General features: G+C 28.5%; 1 protein-coding gene across 1 annotated transcript; it reads left to right on the forward strand.

Annotated features, from left to right (window-relative positions):
- The first annotated feature begins 7,180 nt into the window (after nucleotides 1-7,180).
- LOC109798399 (anthranilate synthase alpha subunit 1, chloroplastic) lies at nucleotides 7,181-12,199 on the forward strand. Its single transcript, XM_020358658.3, has 11 exons — nucleotides 7,181-7,545; nucleotides 8,448-8,629; nucleotides 8,716-8,905; nucleotides 9,401-9,552; nucleotides 10,049-10,164; nucleotides 10,249-10,495; nucleotides 10,592-10,648; nucleotides 10,813-10,965; nucleotides 11,377-11,457; nucleotides 11,543-11,629; nucleotides 11,718-12,199. Exons 1-11 carry the CDS (start codon nucleotides 7,365-7,367, stop codon nucleotides 12,048-12,050), a joined length of 1,779 nt encoding a protein of 592 aa, XP_020214247.1. The 5' UTR covers nucleotides 7,181-7,364; the 3' UTR covers nucleotides 12,051-12,199.
- The last annotated feature ends 8,916 nt before the right edge of the window (nucleotides 12,200-21,115 follow it).

Here is a 21,115-nt window from a genome sequence, read left to right on the forward strand (position 1 = left end):
CAACTGAGTGAGATGTTTCTCACTCCCTTGTTATTTTTTTTTGTATATGTTTAAATTTATGTTGCAGGTGATCATCATCATGAGGATGTTGGTGATGAGGCCTAAAGGCTTCTTGGGGCATGCTTTGATAGGATGTGACATCGGATTTAGCTAGGATTTCTCTTATGTCTTTCTTGTTCTAAAAAATATTTTCTTTTCTTGTGTAATTTAATAAATTATAAATTGATTCCTAACTAGGAGGCACTGCCACCTTTACTGGGATTAATTTATAATCTTTGTTTTATAATAACTTCTTGAGTTTAATATTTATGTGTATGAATTATGAATGTGCATCTTCTACCTTATGATACTTATTGTTTTATATCATTCTATGAAAATCTTTTATAAATATAGTTTATGTTTATTAATGATGTTGGGGTAGAGGGTGTCACAACTAGATCAACAATTAAGTTTGAATACCAATCCATAATTACATGATTTTTTGAATGTCACATCTTAAACTAGGAAGTCTAGTATTCCTATCAGAGTAGGATACTTTGGGTACGAGTCTACCATGAGATTAACTTGTAACACTAAGCCTCCTATAGAATTAGCCCACCAACTATCCTCTAAATACTATGTCCTTTTGATACTCGATTAGGGACTAAGTTCTTAACCTTGTACTTTACTCAGCTGATTACTTTATACATGTATGCCTTGACCTTATCCACATATAGATCAACATTGGTCGTTTATAGTCGGTATGCCTCAACTTGACCTACATACTGCATCAACAAAGGTCCTAGAGAAGACTCAACAATCCACTCCAAGAAATAACACCTACTTGATGAGGGTTTTTCAACAATTGGACTCATGAAGAACCACACCAATATCCATGCATTAGAATATCAAACTTTCAAAAATAACCTCTCCTTTAGTTCTAAGTTGATCAACATGCCTAAATGTTTGTAGCATTCTCAGCATCACACCTCAATAGTGTAGCAACACAACATGTTTAAATGTTTAAAGCACTCTCAGCATCATACCTCAATAATAATCATCTATATACATTACGTACCCTTGGTTAATGGATATAAATCTAACAACATTAATCAATTTCCAACACAAATTACACCTCAGTAATTCAACCATATAATCATCTACATATATTATCTGCGATCAATGTACATAAAACAATATCACCAATCAACATGCAACATACAATAAATTAACCTAGCTTATCCATGCATGTTCACCTTATTACAAATCAAACAACAAGATTTTTCAAAATAAACCGCGCTCGGCACCACACACCTTGCATCCAATGCCATCGAGGTAGGGAGCTCCCTGCCTTGTCCACGTCTAACACCATTCAACCTACATCCAGCGTGGCTAAGGTAGGGAACACCAATGTTGGTATGTGATGTCTATTGTTGAAAGCTTCTTTTAAGTTGTAAGTGGCCTTAAAGTTGTTCAGTTGCTCTAAAGTTGTTGAAGTTAATATTTTGGTGACTAAAGTTTCTTATTGTTGTAAAGTTATAAAGCTGTCTATTGTTGTAAAGTTGAAAAGTTGGGGACATATGGTGAAGATATATGTCCTATGTTGAGATATATGTCCTATATGGGCGACATGGAAGTAGTCGATCCATGTCATGGTTGAATGACCAATTTGAGTAAGGTATCTAGTTAGAGATGTAGTCTTTGACTAGGTACTGGAGGGTGCGTGGTACATGGAGGACAGTGGGTGGGCTAACTCCATATGTGGATTGGTGATGCAAGCCAAGGTCGTGGTAGCCTCATACCCAAACCCTTCTGTCCTGACAGGACCTTTGAGTCTAAGTGGCACACCTGAGCAATCGCCTATTATTGTCTATACCTGGTTCTCTTCGGAGTTCCTAACGATGTCGTATACCTGACCTGGTTGAGATAGGTTAAATGTTGGATTTGGTAGGGTTTATGCCACCTAAACTGCTCAACCTCAATTGTTGGAGATCTCCTAGTTGTATATGCGTGACGACGCATTAGTTAATGTTGCATGGGTTGTTGCATTCAAGTTGTATATAATGTTGTATGAATGAGTTGATAGTTGAGCTATTGTGATAAATACTATGTGATTGTGTTGTGGTGAGTTGTTGATCACTAGGACTAGAGGAGAAGTTTTCAAAGTTGCTCATCCCATTGTGCAGATTGAGATAGTTGTGGTGCTCTGACAATCCAATTTGTTTAAAAAGCCTCCTTGGAAAGTTATCCCTTGGAGTGGATGATGTGTTATTCTCCTCTAGGACTTGGTTGGTCCCATGTGTGGGCAAGGTCGAGGCACACGTGTATGAAGCGACCACGGTATAGGGGCCAGGCCAAGCTATACCGAATACAAGCGGCCAATTTGAATAAAGTGCGATGTGTTCAAAATGTTGTTGCTAGTAGATGATATTGTATATCTATTGTTGAAGATGTTGTGTTGCTTTAAGTTGCAAGTTAAAAGTAGAATTCTATTGCTGTTTACTATATGTTGATGCTATTTTTTTTATGATTATTGTTGTGAGCTTACCCTAGCGTGTTTTCCCTATGTGGTTGGGACTGCGATGACCATACCTTGGTATGCAAATAGATCAGGATAGGTGCTCTACTGGACTAGGTGAGTTTCGGGACTCAAGAGGAGGGCTGACGTTGTAGTTAGTTGATTGATAGCTTTTGAATACCTAGTTGTTGTATAGGGTATTATTTCCCTACTTGCAGTTATATATATTATGAGACTTTTTAGTTGTGTATTCTTGTTATATATATAATTGTTTAGCAGTTAAATTTTATTTTATACTTGTATTTGAACACTATAGACAGTGTGAGACCAGTCGGGTTGTTACAAATGTCCTCACACTTAGCGTGACAAAGTCTTGCTCGCATCTCCATACCAGGCAGAGATGAGTCTTTTTCCTCTCACCTAGTGCCACTCCTTTGGCACCCGATACTAATCCAGATAGAGTTAATTCTCTCACCTCATGTCTAACGCCATTCAAACCATGTTCAACACCACTTCAACTCGAGACAATTCTCTCTTCTCACACCTAATGTTACCAATCTTATGCCCCACATGAGTAAGATAAATAACCTCTGATTGAAACCACGTTTGATGTCATGAAGGTATGCTCAACGCGATTATGATTTCTACACTTGTAGATCACAAATTTGGCTCAAAGCCACCTGAAAAGCAAAAAATACCAACATGCAATGTCACACAATATACATATGCTTCATCCATAATTCATTTCATAGCAAAATCCAACATGCAACCACGAAATTGTTCAGGCCAACAAGATTCAAAGTAATAAATCCTAACTCAAATCATTCAATTCAAATCATACCATTACAACAACAATTTTGGATGAAATCAATCAACATACAAACCAATAACTCAATCAGGAACCAAAGTTCTAACTCTCTTTATTACCTCTAATCCGAAGTGAATCAGGGGAAGAAGAAAAAGAAGAAAAAGAAACAGAAGTCAAGGTCCGAGACTCCACACCAACATAGATTCTTAACTTCACAAGCCTTAAATCACCAACTCAGTTGATCAACTATGATCCTACATACCTGTAAAATCTAGAAAGTAAAATAAGAAGGATCAAAACTTCAGAGTTTCTTTCTCTAAGGTTCTTAAAAATTGAATTCATGAAACTCAATTCTAAAAAAATATCTTATATATTTTTTTCCTCGTAGTCAAATTAGACATTTTTTAGAGAAATCCTTTAAAACGCTTAAAGACTTTTCAAGAATTTCTTAACCTCAAAATCTTTTAACACTACACCTCAACACATATAATTATTGCTAAAAAAATAATTAACAAAAATTTAGAGTGTTACAATTTAAATTTAAATTTTTCAATAATTTTTTTTTCAATCAAGGTTTTTAATTTTTAATTGAATAAATCTAAGTCCCGTCGTTAATTCATCATTTTATTATTTACAAAAGTAAATCACACGCAATACAAATTTTAATTGTGAACATAACATGTGATATTATTGAATCAGGATATGGGTCTCTTGAAAAGGTTAACTCAACACGCTATATCACATCGGTAATAATTAAAGGAAAATGATATTTCTACGATACAATAAAAGTTATATAATTATGATATAGAAGTTTGAAAAGTAATGAACGAAGGAGAGAAATAAATAATCAAAAATGATATATATTTTTTTAATGTATATTTCATACAAATTATTTCGATTAGAATAAGGTTTAAATTTAAAACTTTGTATTTATTATTTCAAATTTTTATTATTAAACTAATCTTAGTAATTTTCAAAAATGATATTATTTAAATGGTTATGAATTAAATTCACGACATAATTAAATGATAATATTGTACTACTTTTATTTTTTAATAATTATTTAAAGTTTTTATACACAAATTAATAAATATAATATTTTTTAATAAAATAATTTTACAGTTTTTTTCTTTATTATACCTCTATTTCATTTTTTTCACACGTATATTAGTTAATATGCAAATTAATTAAAAGTTGAATAAGTAGTAAAAGTATAATTGGCAAAAAATATTTAATATTGAACTTTAAAAATGATAAATAAATATAAATATTTTTTTATAATAAAAATTAAAAGGAAAACCGAGAGTATCAATAACTAATTGATATAAGTGAATTGAAATTCTTTAAGTTTCGTATTCGAATTCGAATTTTATGGATGAAAAATGTGATTGAGAAGAGATTGTCAGTCATACTCCTTATATTAAAATGTCAATTAGATTAAAAAGATAATATTTTTAAAAATATATAAATTAATAGTAAGTTTTACATTGTAATTCAATTATAAATTAATTAGATGATAAGTTTATTAATTCTAATAATAAAAATTGCATCAAAATTAATTTATAATTTATTATAAATATAAAATATTTTATATGGACAAAGTGTATCGATTAAAATTATTTTAAACTAAAAGTTAAAGACATTGTAGAAATAAATTACAAATGAATAAAAAATAATTACATAAGGTATGAATAGAGATGATGATGACGAGTATGATTTTGGTAAAATATTAATGTACTTATATCTAAATTTATATTTAAGAAAGTTAATATCCAAATTCGTATTTACAAAAATAAAAAATTCTGCACTTATTAATAAATTAATCATTTTATGTTGGCTATCATTTCAACAAGCTCTATACACTTTCTCTTATTTTTTAATTAATACGTTGGATTATTTGCATAATACTCTTATAAATTCTTATAAGTATCATTAAGCGGGTATTTTTAATATTAAAATTATTAGAATGAATGATACCATTTGTATTAATTTTTATTTTGGTAAACCATGAAATTATTCGTAAAATTGTGTGGCAGTTACGATTCGATGATGAGAAATACAAATTTTTAAAAAGTTATTGAAATAATAACTTAGTCTTTGGATGGATTGTTACTCGACGATGTGACATGATTTTGTGTTTCGTTTTCATCTTTCATTAAAAAAAACACATGAATTGTGCACGATAATACTTTTTTTTTTCTTTCTAAAATAGAAAAAACAAGAACTAAGATTTGTCCACGAGTGTAGATTTGGAAAAAGAAATACAGATATAGAAATCGTTTGGTGCTTCCTCTATTCCTTTAGAATTCCCAAAATGTAGTCATTTATGATGTATAACTGAATAATATTATGTTTCCCTATTAATTTTTTTAGCTCTTTGAAAAAAAAGTATTATATAAAAAATTGAATACATTTAATGTGATAAAAATATAAGATACATTTAACTTTTACTGTAAAAAGGTAGGAAAATTAATAAAAATAAATGTGAGGTTTTAAATTATTCCACATATTATAATATAAGTTAATATGTAATAAATGTGGGGTTTTAAATTATTCCACATATTATAATACAAATTAATATGTTGGTGGTTAGAGTAGGATCGGATATTGGTCGCTTAAATAAGTTTTGAGTTCGAAAAAATTTGTGACCGAGCAAAATTAACTTTTAAAAGTAATCTTTCAAGTTTATAGTAAAAATTAATTATCAGTAAAACTAGTTTATACTTCGTATTAATAATGCTGTGAAAAACATTACGATATACTCCCTTTATATTTAAATGCATAACTTTTTTTAATGAATAATGGAACAAAATATATGCAAACTTATTCTATTTAGTATTATCATCTTCAAAATATCTTTTATTTAATTAAGACTCTATTTCAGTAACTCTGTTTTATTCTTGATACCTGTTCTATCCCATAATATAAATTTCATGTAAGAAAAAGAAATATTAAGCTACAAAATAATGTCATTTTAGTTTTTTAATGTTACTTTATCTAGAATCATATATAAACAAAAAAATATTGAAATTTACATATATTAAAAAATTAGTTAAATTTATTTAATTTTATTAATTTCATATAAAAATTAAATATTACTTCTTAAACTATTCTCAATAATATTTATTAGAAGCAATAATCACATTTAATTTAAAGAATATTTTTGAAATGATACCATTAAATAAGGTCAAATTAATTAAAATTTATTTATATGTAAATACATAAATTTTAGTTTTTTTTTTCTTATATACGAGTTTAGAGGATTCATATTAATTAGTTTTTTTTAATTTATATTTATTACTAATATTAAAAACACAATCAACTTTTGAAGTTCACAATTTTATCTTTTAATTAAATATCATAAAAAAAAACTACTCATTAACGGGAAAAAAAACTACTATTCTCTTAAAGGTGGGAAATGCCCTTTTTTCATTCTGGTTTCTAATAATATTTATTTTAGAAAATTATTGTTGTGTTATATTATTTTTAATATAAAATATATTTTTTAAAATTTTTATTCTTTATTTATTTATTATCTTTTATGAATTTGTATAAAAAAAAAAAGACTTAGGACATACTATGAAAAATATAAGATAAAAATTTATTATATTATAGAAAAAAAAACACATAAAAATCTTAAGAAAGACTTGATTAGTAATTTTAAGTTCGAGTTCTAAATATACGATTGTATTAAATTCATGGATTACGAGTTCTGCTCTCAATAAAATTAAAACCATAAAGAAGAAGATACTTATAATTTATTAAATAGAAATAAATTGTATTAATTAATTAATTAATTAATTATGCTTTATAATTAAGTGAAGAGAGAAAAATAATTTGAATGAATGAACTTGATACACATGAGAAAAAAGAGCGAGGTTCATTGTACAGGTAATGAAATGAAATGCTTTGTAACGGAATACAGGATTTACGCAGCATTGGAACTTGAAGCAAAAGAAGAAGAAAAAATAATAATAAATAGCACTAAGAAGTAAGCACTGAGTGAATGCATAAAATTAGAAAAACTAGAAGCGCTGCTACTGACTGAATTTTGCAAAAATGCTCTCTGCGATACTTCCAATGTCCCTTACGTCCGCCATGTCTGCCAAGGCCTCCTTAGCCTTCTCACGTCGCATGCTTCCTCCCGCCAACCGCCTCTCTCCGCCGTCACTCGCCGCCGTCTCACTCTCACGCGCTCCTCTCACGTTGAGGTGCTCGTCACTCTCGAGCACTTCCCATGGTGAGCCTTCTTTTGAATACCCACATGGAACCATGGCTAGAATGGCAACTGGGTAGCTGTCTTGTTTATAAAGATTTAATCTTGCTCCATGATTGAATACATTCTACTATATCTGTGGTGACCGGTGAATGGGTATTTGTTAAAAACAAATACAAATTTATTAAATGGTGACTTGAATGTTCTTAACTATGGAGACTAGAATGACATGAAAATGGGTATAGTTAGTATCCACAAATAATCTCGTAACTATGGATAATCTCGATTTCACCGAATATGGCTAATATCTTATTTATTAAATTGGGTATGAATATGAAGATGAATATATTCTTATATGTGTTCTCGTATTTTGGATTAAATTTTTAGAAACTTAATTTAGTTTTTTTTTAGAATTTACTTGATTTTTGTAATTTTTTTTCTATTTTAAATTTATGTGAAATGAAACTTAATGTAATTGATATTGTATATTAAAATCTTTTTTTAAAATCTTTTTTTAAAAAAATTAATTAATTTTTGGATGAATACGGATATATCTAATATCCAATTGGATATGAGAATGAATTGGATATGAGAATGAAGATGAATATAGAGTATGGACATGGGGACTGGAATATTAAAACCTGTACCTACCGAGTTGCCATCCATATGGTAGGTATGTTGATTGAAAACTTGTAGTCTTTTTTCCATGTTTGAATAAATTCTTTTATTTTTTGACATCATCTGGTAAATGTGTGGATACCCTCTTGAATAAAAATAGTGTCTGATTGATTTTAGATAACTTTGGTGCACCCTCTTGAATAGATTCATCAGCATTTTGTTTATTATTTGTTTTCAAATTAATTATAACTTTTTTTTATTGGTTTTAATCTTGAACTGAACATGTACGATGGATACTACTTTTGCAGTTGAGGAAGAGAGAAAGTTTGTAGATGCTTCAAAGAATGGGAACTTGATTCCTCTCTGTCAGTGCTTATTCTCTGACCAGCTTACTCCTGTTCTTGCATACAGAATTTTGGTTAAGGAGGATGATCGGGAGGCTCCAAGCTTTCTCTTTGAGTCTGCAGAGCCTAGTTTGTCAGGGAGCGTTGTGAGTGTGCTCTTAGTAGTTTTCTGATTTTGAATTTTTGAGTTGTTTGTCTCTTTTATTGAAATTCAAGACTGTATTGATTGCAGGGTCGCTATAGTGTTGTGGGAGCACAACCAACGATGGAAGTTGTGGCAAAAGACAATAAGGTTACAATAATTGACCATGAATCTGGGAATTTAACCGAGAAAATTGTTGATGACCCTATGATGATTCCAAGAAAAATCTCAGAGGGTTGGAAACCCTATCTCATTGATGAGCTTCCAGATGCATTCTGTGGTAAGAGTTTTATGATTATAACACCTTTGTGCTAAGATAGGATGTTGTCAAATTATGATTCATTTAGTAAATGTTTAGACAAGCATAATTTGGATATGAAATAATCAGGAGCATGCACGGAGCATATATCAACTATATTTTAACATATATTTATCCTTTTGAAACTGTTATGTTCTTTTCAGTTTCAGTAAGTGCGATTTTAGTTCATGAAACTTATAAGAGAACATTAAATCAGCTTGTCGTTTATGCTTTTATAGTATCTGAAACTGAAATCTTATCGTTTTAGATTAATATTTTGTCAATCGAATCCGTATTATTTGTCGTTGCATGATTAAACATTATGCTTTATTTGTCGTTGCATGATGCGTTATTTGTTGTTGCACCAAAGAGAACGTTATGCATTATTTCTGCATTTAATCGCATGTGTGCGGGTGCACATGTGCACATGTGTGAGAAAGAGATATATTCTTGACATTTTTTAAGCTGCTCTTCTAGGTGGTTGGGCAGGTTATTTCTCATATGACACAGTTCGTTATGTGGAAAAGAAAAAGCTACCATTTTCAAAAGCTCCTAAGGATGATAGGAACCTCGCTGACATACATCTAGGCCTCTATGAGAATGTGATTGTGTTTGATCATGTTGAAAAGGTACATGTTTTTGTATGCTTCACAAATATCATTGTTGGGCTTGGTATCTAATGTTGTGTTTCTCACATGAAAGTGTACTTGTTCTAACGTTGACATGTAGTTCAGTATACCTAATTTTACATCTGTATATCATCTCATCATTTTAAGAAAAACTCAATTCAGATGCTTCGCATACAAAATGTTATGATTACTTATTTATCTTATTTTTTAAAGTTGGTTTTTTGTTGATTGAATAAACAAGGGAATGTTTTCACTTTTCAAGGTTCATGTACATGCCTCTTTTACATATTTGGACAAATAATGATTTATAGGCTTAGAAACCATGAATGTGTTATTGATAGGATGAAACGTTTTCCAAGCGCTGGTACAGAATTCATTGAGCATTCTTAATTGGTACTTTTATGGGTCAAGATTATTCAATTGCGTTAATATGGATGAAATTTAGGACTCATTCATAACTTCTATATTTAATTGCTATTTGTATTCGGCATAACAGAAAGCATATGTGATACTTTGGGTGAGGGTTGATCGGTACGCTTCAGCTGAGAGTGCTTACAAGGATGGAATGGAACGATTAGATAAATTAGTGGCAAAATTACAAGATGGCCAACCGTAAGTCATCTGTTGACCGTTTCTCTCTTTATGATGTACTTGTTATTATAGAATCAAAATTAATTTAAAGTGTGCATTTTCTAGGCCAAGGCTTGCTCCAGGCTCTGTGGATTTACATACTCAGCAATTTGGTCCACCTTTAGAGAAGTCAAGCATGACAAGAGAAGCATACAAGGAGGCAGTCCTTCAAGCAAAAGAACATATCAAAGCAGGGGATATTTTTCAGATTGTATTAAGTCAGAGATTTGAACGAAGAACATTTGCTGATCCATTTGAAATTTATAGAGCACTGAGAGTTGTGAACCCAAGTCCATATATGTCCTATGTGCAGGTTTATTTCTGTGTAACATCTGAAACAGCTTCATTCATTTAGGAAAGATTTGGTTCAGCTCTTTCATGTTCTGATGATTATTTATTTCCTAAACAGGCTAGGGGATGTATTCTGGTTGCTTCAAGTCCAGAGATTCTTACGCGCATTAATAAGGTAAGATTTAGTATATATATTAGATTTTTAAATTAAATCATACTCTTACTTAGCCTCTGGGGTGTTTGTCATGAATCTTAAATGAAAAAAAAAATACTAGGTTCGTTAAATTGATGCATTATTTACTTTAAAACAGATATTTATTTTGATTTTGTCATGAACAGAATAAGATTGTGAACCGTCCATTGGCTGGGACTTCTAGAAGGGGGAAAACACCTGAAGAAGATGCAAGATTAGAAGCAATACTGCTGAGAGATGAAAAGCAGTGTGCAGAGCATGTCATGTTGGTTGATTTGGGACGCAATGATGTTGGAAAGGTTTGTTATGAAAGTTGATTTTAATGGATACTCCTATTTGGTTATACTGTTTAAGGTGTCTTGAAGCAATAACTAGTCAATTATATGTAAAACAAAAATATGGCCACTCTTATTTCCAACATTGTTTTTCTCTACTTGGAGTTGAACTTTATGATCCCCCAAAATTTGTGTCAATCCTATCCATTCTCGATTAGCATGATCACGACGTCAAAATAGAAAAATCCACTTGCACCGATGATTTCCATTACATAAAAGTGACAGTGCAGAGTTACACAGTTATACTCCTTTCCTTCCCTCCATGGAGAAATTGAATAATTATTCTTCATTTATTTGTAACAGATAACAATATTTATAAGTAATTTATTCTAAAGATAGTTTATATTTGGTTCTGATAGGAATTATCTTTTGTAGGTTTCAAAAAGTGGTTCTGTTAAAGTGGAAAAGTTCATGGATATTGAACGATATTCTCATGTCATGCACATAAGTTCAACGGTAAGAATGTTTTGCTGTTAGTTGGTGTTCAAAAACTGATGTAATAATTATATAACAATAGTATTTTTGCATGAAAATGCATTAGGTTACTGGAGAGTTGCAAGAGCATTTGACTAGTTGGGATGTCTTACGAGCTGCATTGCCTGTTGGAACTGTCAGTGGAGCACCTAAGGTGGTTTGAGAAACATTTATTGTTTACATTTTGAATTTTGATTTGTATTTTGTGTTTTGAATGATTTGTTTTAATATGATGGATGCAGGTGAAGGCGATGGAGTTGATTGATGAGTTAGAGGCAACAAGGAGGGGACCCTATAGTGGAGGATTTGGATACATATCATTCTGTGGTGAGATGGACATTGCTCTTGCTCTGAGGACAATGGTGTTTCCAAGCGGAACCAGGTATGACACAATGTACTCATACAAAGACATTGAATGGCGTCGAGAGTGGGTTGCCTACCTTCAAGCCGGTGCCGGCATAGTCGCCGACAGTGATCCTGACGATGAATACCAAGAGTGCCAGAACAAAGCTGCTGCTCTTGCGCGTTCTATTGACTTGGCTGAGTCTGCATTTGTTCATAAATGGCACAACTGATATATAGATACTACAGCCAAGCTCCTCATTGTATAGGTGAAGCTTCATGTTTATTAGACAAATATTTAAACATCATTGTTTTTCATGTCAACGATATAGTAATCTTTTTAAAATACCATTAATTAGATAAAAGCTTGTTAACTTTTCTACTGCCCAAACTTATGTAAGAAACGGATAATAAGAATTGAACCATTAATAATTCATAATGTAACGACTTGTCGTGGTCTTTACACTTAGTGAAATCACGCTAACTATATTAATTAACTAAGAGAATTATTAAATTGAATAACAAATACATACATGTATACATATAAAAATAAACCACATCACCAAGAACAAAATGGAATACTATGTATATATACAGTCATCTAAAATAATGATATTCTCCTAGGGTCAATCAAGCACATCCTACCAGCTACCAAAATGGTAACCCTGACACTAGGACAAAACCCTAGCATCCAACAACAACCCGCTTCAACCTAATCTTAACCTGCTTTCATACATATTATGATCATCGTAGTCTATCCACATAGAAACAGAAGGGTAAGCTAGAGTTTAAAAATCAATCATACAAGCATAAGAATAAATTTCTATGTACTCAATCAACAAGTCCAAAATCATCCTTATAGAGTCACGTCATACATTCTATCATACAACAATCATGCAATAAAGCAACACAAAAGATATCAATGTATATCAATCATCTAATGCATTGTCACGTATTCACTTAGGAGATCTCCCTAACAATAGAACAATATAAGTGACATCTCATCCTATCGAAACCACAACAAATAGGGATATTAATCCCCACTCGAGTTTACTCAGATGATGTCACTTACATATTTGAAAGTTTGGTTCCACTGTCAGGTATAACACAGTTAGATACAGGCTTACCACGACCTTAACATGTGTTACCAAGTCACTTAAGAAGTTTTCCTACCGACTATCTGCAAGGAACCACGCACCTTCCCTTCATTTGGTTAGGGGAATAACCCTCAACCTTATACATCGCTCCAACACTAGCTAAGAACTTAGAGGAGACTCATCCAACCTAGTGGCCTATCCAAACACCACTTTCAAGAGACTTTATGTGAGCTCTTCCAGTTCAAAAACATTTTCCCTCTCCTCAAGTCCTATGCTAGACACATGTTATAAGGAACTATATGCAAATAATGCATCATACGTCATACATGGTCAGAGACTTCCAGGAGCTTCCATGCCCGACGCACCTAACCATGCGCTCGATGCCATATTAGTAAAACGCCACACACACAGCCACTATCTAGTATCGCGCCCGGCGTGGCACTCATCACACTTAACGTAACTTATCCAGAGACTCTCATCTCAAATCACGTCTGGCACGACTAATCTCGCGCTCGATGCGATTAGGAAATGATTGTCTCTGTTGAATGCACTCTCAGCACCAAGAATACGTGCACAACGCAGATTCAAACAGTAACCCTCAAGCTAAAAAAATCCATCCAAAAACCTAAACATCAGAAGAATTCACAACATGCAATCCTTACAATATGATATCCAAGCATCAGACAATCTAGAAACACACACAGATCCTACATGCACCCACTCAGTGCATCAAAATCATCAAAATTCCAAAAATGGCCCAAAACCTCGAAGTTGAGAAAATCCCCCAATTCAGCCATAAATTCCCCAAAATCATGCACCAATTGAGTTTCCAAACTCACATGCAACCAAACAACCTACATTCTAGCTTCCCTCACCTGAATTCGGCTCAAAGACATCCCAGAAAAGAAGAGGAAGAAGAATCTCTGAGAAGTCGGCCCAACCTCTTCAATCTCCAAGATCTCAGCTTTCTAGCCTGAATTTCAAGAAATGATAGAAGAGATTAGTAGTCTATGGAAAGAAATGAATCAGATAGAGAAGTTTGGGAGAAAAAGGAGTTCACAATCTTAGAGTCATTCTCCTTATAACTTCTCTCTAGATTTCTTTGACAAGAAAATTATGAGATTCTGTTTTCGAAAACAACCTTATATATCTTTTCCTTTAGAGTAACTAAACTCTAAACAACTTACTTAACCTTGTGTTACACATAATATTGTAATACTTTATAATAGCTATTAATAAAGTTTTATTAATAATTATAATTATAATCTACTATTAAAACAATAATTATAAAAATAATAAATGCGGCTACAATTTCGTGAAAACACTCGACGTAGTTGTCATATTCTCATATAGTCATATATGAAAATATTCACTTTAATTTATTTTAATTAAGTGGGTGACTAGTGCGATGCACAACCATTTTATTTTTTAATTTAATAAATTTTTAATATACAATTGTATTATTTTTTTATATATAATTTTAAATATATGATGAAAGGAAAAATTGTATAACATTACATATTAATGCATTATTTATACCAAATCAAAAGTATTACATAAAAAAAAGTAGTATATAAGTAAAATAATAACATAGAATATAAATTTAATTATTAGTAATTATATGATTTTAAATTATAGAAATATGAACTACACCAATTAAACTTTTTAGTCACTTCAATAATATTTATATTGTGTAAACTCAATGATCACATTTCCTGTCTCTATGCAAAATTACTGATAATATTATTCTCTATACATTTTCTACATCTATTCCATGCTAAAAGAATTTAAACACTAATAAAGTTCTCATTCATTTAATATACATAATACGATATTAGGATCTATATTTAAGTATAAATATATTAAGATTTTAGTGATACATTTTAAAATTATTTTAAATTCTAAAACAATTTAGAAATATATGTGACTTTTGAGAGATTAAGTATGTGAATTTAAGATGTCATTTTACCGTAAAATTAGTACTACAATTTTTATGTTGTAAGTATTTGTTGCTTAAACAAAAAAGAAGTCCCAAAATACCTTATATAAGATAATGTGTCAGCATGAATTCTAAAGTTTTAATTACACATATAATAGCTGATACTACATTTAAATTTCAAATTTGAAAGAGCATGACTTAATTTATTATGTATATTCTCAATTATATGTAGTGATTTGCTGTGTGACTTTTCAAAATTTCCAATTATACATAAATTGATATTATATTTAAAATTTAAATTTGAAAGAGCATGGTATAATTAAGTATATTATTAATTATATGTAGTGGTCTGTTATGTAACTTTTCAAAAAATTTAATTATACATAAATTGATACTATATTTAAAATTTGAATTTGAAATAACATGATGTAATTAATTAAGTATATTCCCATTTCCCAATTATATGTAGTGATCTATTATGTGACTTTTCAAAAAAATTTATTATATATAAATTGATACTACATCCATCTATCTATTTATAATATAAAAGTTAAGTTACACTCTATTACGTTAATAAGTTATTATAAAATTAATTTTACATGATATCATGTCAACACATTTATCTATATGACAAATTCTCTTATCATATTTTCCTTTTACTCTCTATATATTGCATCTACGTGCATTTTATTTAATTTAACTCTCATTTCTATTTATTTAATTTTTATTTTATCATCATCATCAAAAAGTTATTACTTTTTTTTTTCTTTCTTTTTTTTTTCCTCTCATTTTTCTATTGTCTAATTTTTGTTTCATCATCATCATAAAAAAGTTACTACTTTTTTCTGTCTTTTTTTTTCCTCTACCCTTTATATTATATATTTATGTTCTATTTAATCCATCTCTTATCTTTTTTGTTTAATTTTTATCTCACATGACAATCTTTGTCAGAAATGAAAGATACTATTTTTTCTTTCTTTTTTTCTCTTTACCTTTTATATTATTACATATTTACATTCTATCTAATTTATCTCTCACCCTCTTTTGTTTATTTTTCATTTCACATGACAATCTTTATCAGAAATGAAATGGACTATTTTTTCTTCTCTTTTTTTTTTCTCCTCAACCCTTTATATTACATATTTACATTTTATCTAATTTATTTCCTATCTTCTTTGTTTAATATTCATCTCACATGATAATCTTTGTCAAAAATAGAAAGTATTAGTTTTTTCATTTTTTTTACTATTCTCAATTTTTCACACATAATGAGATTTGATACACAATTACATGATAATTTTTGTCAAAAATAGAAGTAGTGACGTAAAACATCAAATAAGTACTACTTTTTTCATTTTTCTACTATTTTCGATTTGTCACACATTTTATCTAATTTATTTCCTACTTACATTGAACTTAAATTTTAAATTACTTGTCAATATGCAACTATATACGAATTAATGATTTTATTAATTAAAAGATTAAATTTTGTTAAATTTTCAGTTACAAATAAATTAATTTTAATTATAAATAAAAATGAAGCAATATTAATTAATATTAATTGTAGATTAAAATATTCAATTATTAATTTACTATTTAAGAAATTTAATCTGATTAAATTCTCCATTTCAAAAAAATAATAAATATTATAGTAATTAAAATATTAATGTTAATTATAAATTATTATTAAAAAAATTACTTTTGTCAAAATCTAATAATTATTATTAATTGACATTTATGTTCATTAATAAAAAAATAATAATAAATTTTTATTAATATTAATTTTATAAAAAAAATTGGCAAACCTATCAATAATTAAATTTATATATGAAGAATTACATATTTAAAAATAATGAATGTATGTATATATTTTTATTATTGATTTATTAATTTAATAAAATATTGAAATAGACTGTTTTATAATTTAGTTATAAAAAATATTTATTTGGATATATTAACTTTAGTTATGAACTTTTTAAAAGATTATTTACTTGAATCTTATATTTTTGAATTTGAATCTAACAAAAAAATAAAGGATGAAATATTATATAAATATTAATATAAAAAAATATTTATAATAATATTTTTTATTTACAAATAATAATAAACTTATCTGTTGAAAAAAATAATAAGAAACGTATATTACATAATTAAAAAATTATATATAATTTATATATTAACTAATAAAATAATATTTTTTTAATTTAAATAATTTATTTTTTATCTGTGTATCAGGTCTATGTCTAATTTAAAATTTAAATTTGAAAAAACATGATGTAATCAAATGGAGTATATTTTCAATATTGTATGTAATTTTCTACTATGTGACTTTTCAAAATTGTCAATTATACATAAATACACTTCTTTATAATTGACAACCGATTAGTTTATTCGCATAAAATATATAGGTTAAATATCTCTTTTGGTCCCTTACAATGTTTTTTTGTTTCAATTTAAGTTATTGAGAACCAAATTGAGACCAAAAATTAAAGTGAGACTAAATTGAAACAAAAAAACATTGTAAGGGACCAAATGAAGTATTTAACCAAATATATATTTCATAATATGTTAATTTCGATAGCTAATAATAATTACAATAATATATGTTAAAAAGGGTAAAACACTTAAAGAAATGTAAAAAACCATTGATACTATAGCCAAGCATTTCTAGTGAACTACGTTAGTAATTGAATGATAAAAAAATACGTTCAAGTTTTTTAAATATGCGTTCTAGTTTGTTTTTTAAAATTTACACGATAAAAAATTAATTTATTTCATTAATACTAAATTTAAATTTTAAAATAAAATAATAAAAAAGTAATATAAGAGGGACTACTCATTATTACTTATATACACTAATGTATATACTCACAAGTTGTAAAACCCCAAGTGTCTGGTTCAGCGGTAGGGGTTGATCCACGCTTAAGCAAGGTCAGGGGTTCGAATCCTGCCTTGTGTATGCAGCCGCGTTAAATCTTGGGGCTAGCTATCCCACCCTTTCTATATAACTCATGTCCATGCATTGCTACTTTTTCAATATTAAAACTTGAGAGAGAGGCTTGCTAATCATAAATTTAGTACATAATTGAATGAATTAGTTAAATTTATGATTTTGATTACATGTATATTTTTATAAATTGATTTAATTAATTAAAAATATTATTTCAAACCTTGCATAGAAATTTTCTCCATCAATTTAATGTTTTTAATGATATTGTATTCTTAATATGACTAATATCTATTAAAAAAAACTTGAGTAATAGTTACATTATTATCTATTAAAAAAAACTGAAAAAGTAAGATAAATGTAAAAAACATTGATTTTGACCAAACTTTAAAATGAGATATAAATGATAAAATTTGAGAAACATATTAATCATAAATCTCAAAAATCATATTACAATAACTTGGTAAGTTATTTTAAATTAACACATCAATTGACGTTATCCTTTATAAAAAAAATTACATGACATAAAAGTAAAGATAATTCTTCTTATCCTTCATCGCTCCTAATTGAATATTAGTTCTTTCTTTGATATTATTAATCGTAAGGAAATCTTTTTATCATCCACTCAAATGACAGAAAATTGGTGAATCAGTGTATTAATTTATCATACGTTTAAATATATTGTCCTTTTGATCACATAATTTAATAAATTTTATATTCTTTGGAATAGCATGTTGACTTTTTAAATTAGCTTATGTTTAAAGAATTATAAATAAGAGAAAAAAATTAACTCAAAGAATTATGGATGAGAATGGAATTCTCTTTTTATTAAAAATGACAAGAACTAAGATTTTTACACATATGCGAAGTTGGAAAAGTCTAACACATGAATCATGACCAAATTATTTGTATTTTGTATTTTATGATATGCAATAGAATATTATTATATTTTCATATTTAATTTTTACTTCTTTATAAAAAAGTATTAAATAGCAAATTCAATGCATTTGATGTTTATCATAAAAGTAGGAAAACTAATTAAAAAAATGAATGAAAAAGATTTAAAATATCTTAAAATAATTAATATTTTTACTTTTTTTATATAATATTAATATTTTTTTAATTTATCTTCTCATAAATTATTCAATTACCACAATAGTAATGTATTTATTGGAAGAGTGAGACTATTTTAGTAAAATGTATCAAAATGTGATATGTTTATTATTTTATTTAATTTTATTTGTAAAAAAATTTAAATTGTAATCATTGTATGGTGGTCCTTTGGACTCATTTATAAGTAAAAAAAAAATCAATTCATACATATTAAAAAGATTAGTTAAATTTATTTATTTTTATTGATTTCATATAAATAAAAAAAACTAAACTTTACTTCCTAAGTCACCCTTAATAATATTTATTGAAAACAATAATCATATTTAATTTAATATTTATTTTAAAATAATAATATTAAATAAGGTCAAATTAGTTATAATTTACTAATATTTAAAAAGTCTAAAAATTGTAGATATTCTTTTTCCTTATATTTGAGTCTAGAAGGAGTGTATCATAATTAGTACAGTAATTTTTTGTTGTCTATAAAGGATTTTAGTGCCGAAAAGAAATATTGAAAGAAATTATTGGAATTTAATATAATATAAATTATCCAATTAAAAAAATATTTACCCATAGGAAAAAAATGTCAATAAATTTTCACGGAAAAATTTGTAAGTAATTTCTAACGAAAAAATTTGTCAGTAATTTTTCATTATAAAATCAGTCTATAATTTCATATAAAAAAATGTTGATAACTGTTATTAGATAAATTCATTAGCAAAATATGTAGCTAAAATTTCATTGATAGATCTATCAAAAATATGATCAATGAAGAAAATAATGTATTATTCGTGTGCTTGTCAATCGATAATTATAACAACTTAATAAATCATTACACTTTATAAACATGAAACATCTAAGCAACGAAAATACAAAAAAAAAAAACTATACTAGGATTATCATATTACAATACCTAAACATTTATGCAACAAATATATATATATATATATATATATATATATATATATATATATAAGGTACAGAAAACATAAAATAATTCCTACCAATATAACTTGAAAATATAAAGTCCTTAAAATTACAATAAATCCTTGTACATATATATATAATATACATCAAGTATAATATTGAAAATATATCTCTGGTGTCAATCAAGCATCTACACTATACAAGCTACATCAAAGTAGCATCTAACAAAAGATCGTCATCTCTAGAATGATACTCAAACAACCAATCCTTCAACCTAGTTTTACCTTACTCTCATTAGTATAATCATCGCAGTGCAACAACAAAGAAATGCAAAAGTATGCTTACACACAACAAGGCAACACATACAAGTAAATTATTTGATATATCAACAATGAAATTCTTCAACACAACATGTGATCAACCCAACAATGAACAACAAAAAAACCTTAAACAACACTGCAACATTGCAACCCAACTTGTAAACAACTTGGTAGCAACTAAACACATATCAACTTACAACACAATACAACTTAACACATATCAACACAAGTTACACAACAATATAATACGTCGTTACACATTTCAATTAAGAGATCTATTACAATCCGGTGAGCAGTTTATGTGACTTGATCTTATCAAACCAACATAACGATGCGATCTTTTTGAACTTGCTAGATCAACAATAAATTTAAATATCAATCCAAAATAAAACATGATTTCTCAGATTTTGTCACTTTGGCTAGGAAAGTCGAGTTTCTTTGTCAAGAATTAAACAACAAGGCCTTAACATGCATAACTAAGTCTATATGAAATTAGTTTACCGACTACCTTCCAAATATTGCACCTTTCTAGTACTTAGTTAGAGAATTTGACTTCCAACTTTGTACCTTACTCAGTTTGTCATTTCTAAACCAGTACGGTTCGACCTTATCCCATACTATATTAATTATGAACCCAAAGGAGAATCAAGACTCCACTTTAAAAGAAAACTATACTCGAGAAGGATTTTTCAATAATTGGACTCTCAGAACACCACGACACAATACCCTTGTCATGAGATATTCATCTTTTCAAACAACACCTATCATCTAGTCCCAAGTCAATAACACAACACAACTTCTTTTAACATTATACATCTTATCACCATGCAACTCTTCCACTACTAAACTTTCCAACAAGGAGAACAACATGAAACCACTAAAACTTCATATTTCTCCTCCCCATATCAACAAGACAACCATAAAAGTTGAAATTCAAAAGCTACAATCAACACAT

The sequence above is a fragment of the Cajanus cajan genome, chromosome 3 (genome assembly GCF_000230855.2).
Source record: "Cajanus cajan strain Asha chromosome 3, NIPB_CcT2T_4, whole genome shotgun sequence".
NCBI classification, from domain to species: Eukaryota; Viridiplantae; Streptophyta; class Magnoliopsida; order Fabales; family Fabaceae; genus Cajanus; species Cajanus cajan.

Excerpts from the sequence above, each read along its gene's own strand:
- LOC109798399 (XM_020358658.3), top strand. The coding sequence starts at position 7,365 with ATGCTCTCTGCGATACTTCCAATGTCCCTTACGTCCGCCATGTCTGCC. Across the intron at positions 8,906-9,400 it reads GCTTCCAGATGCATTCTGTG|GTGGTTGGGCAGGTTATTTC; the intron begins GTAAGAGTTTTA and ends CTGCTCTTCTAG. Across the intron at positions 11,630-11,717 it reads CTGTCAGTGGAGCACCTAAG|GTGAAGGCGATGGAGTTGAT; the intron begins GTGGTTTGAGAA and ends TGATGGATGCAG.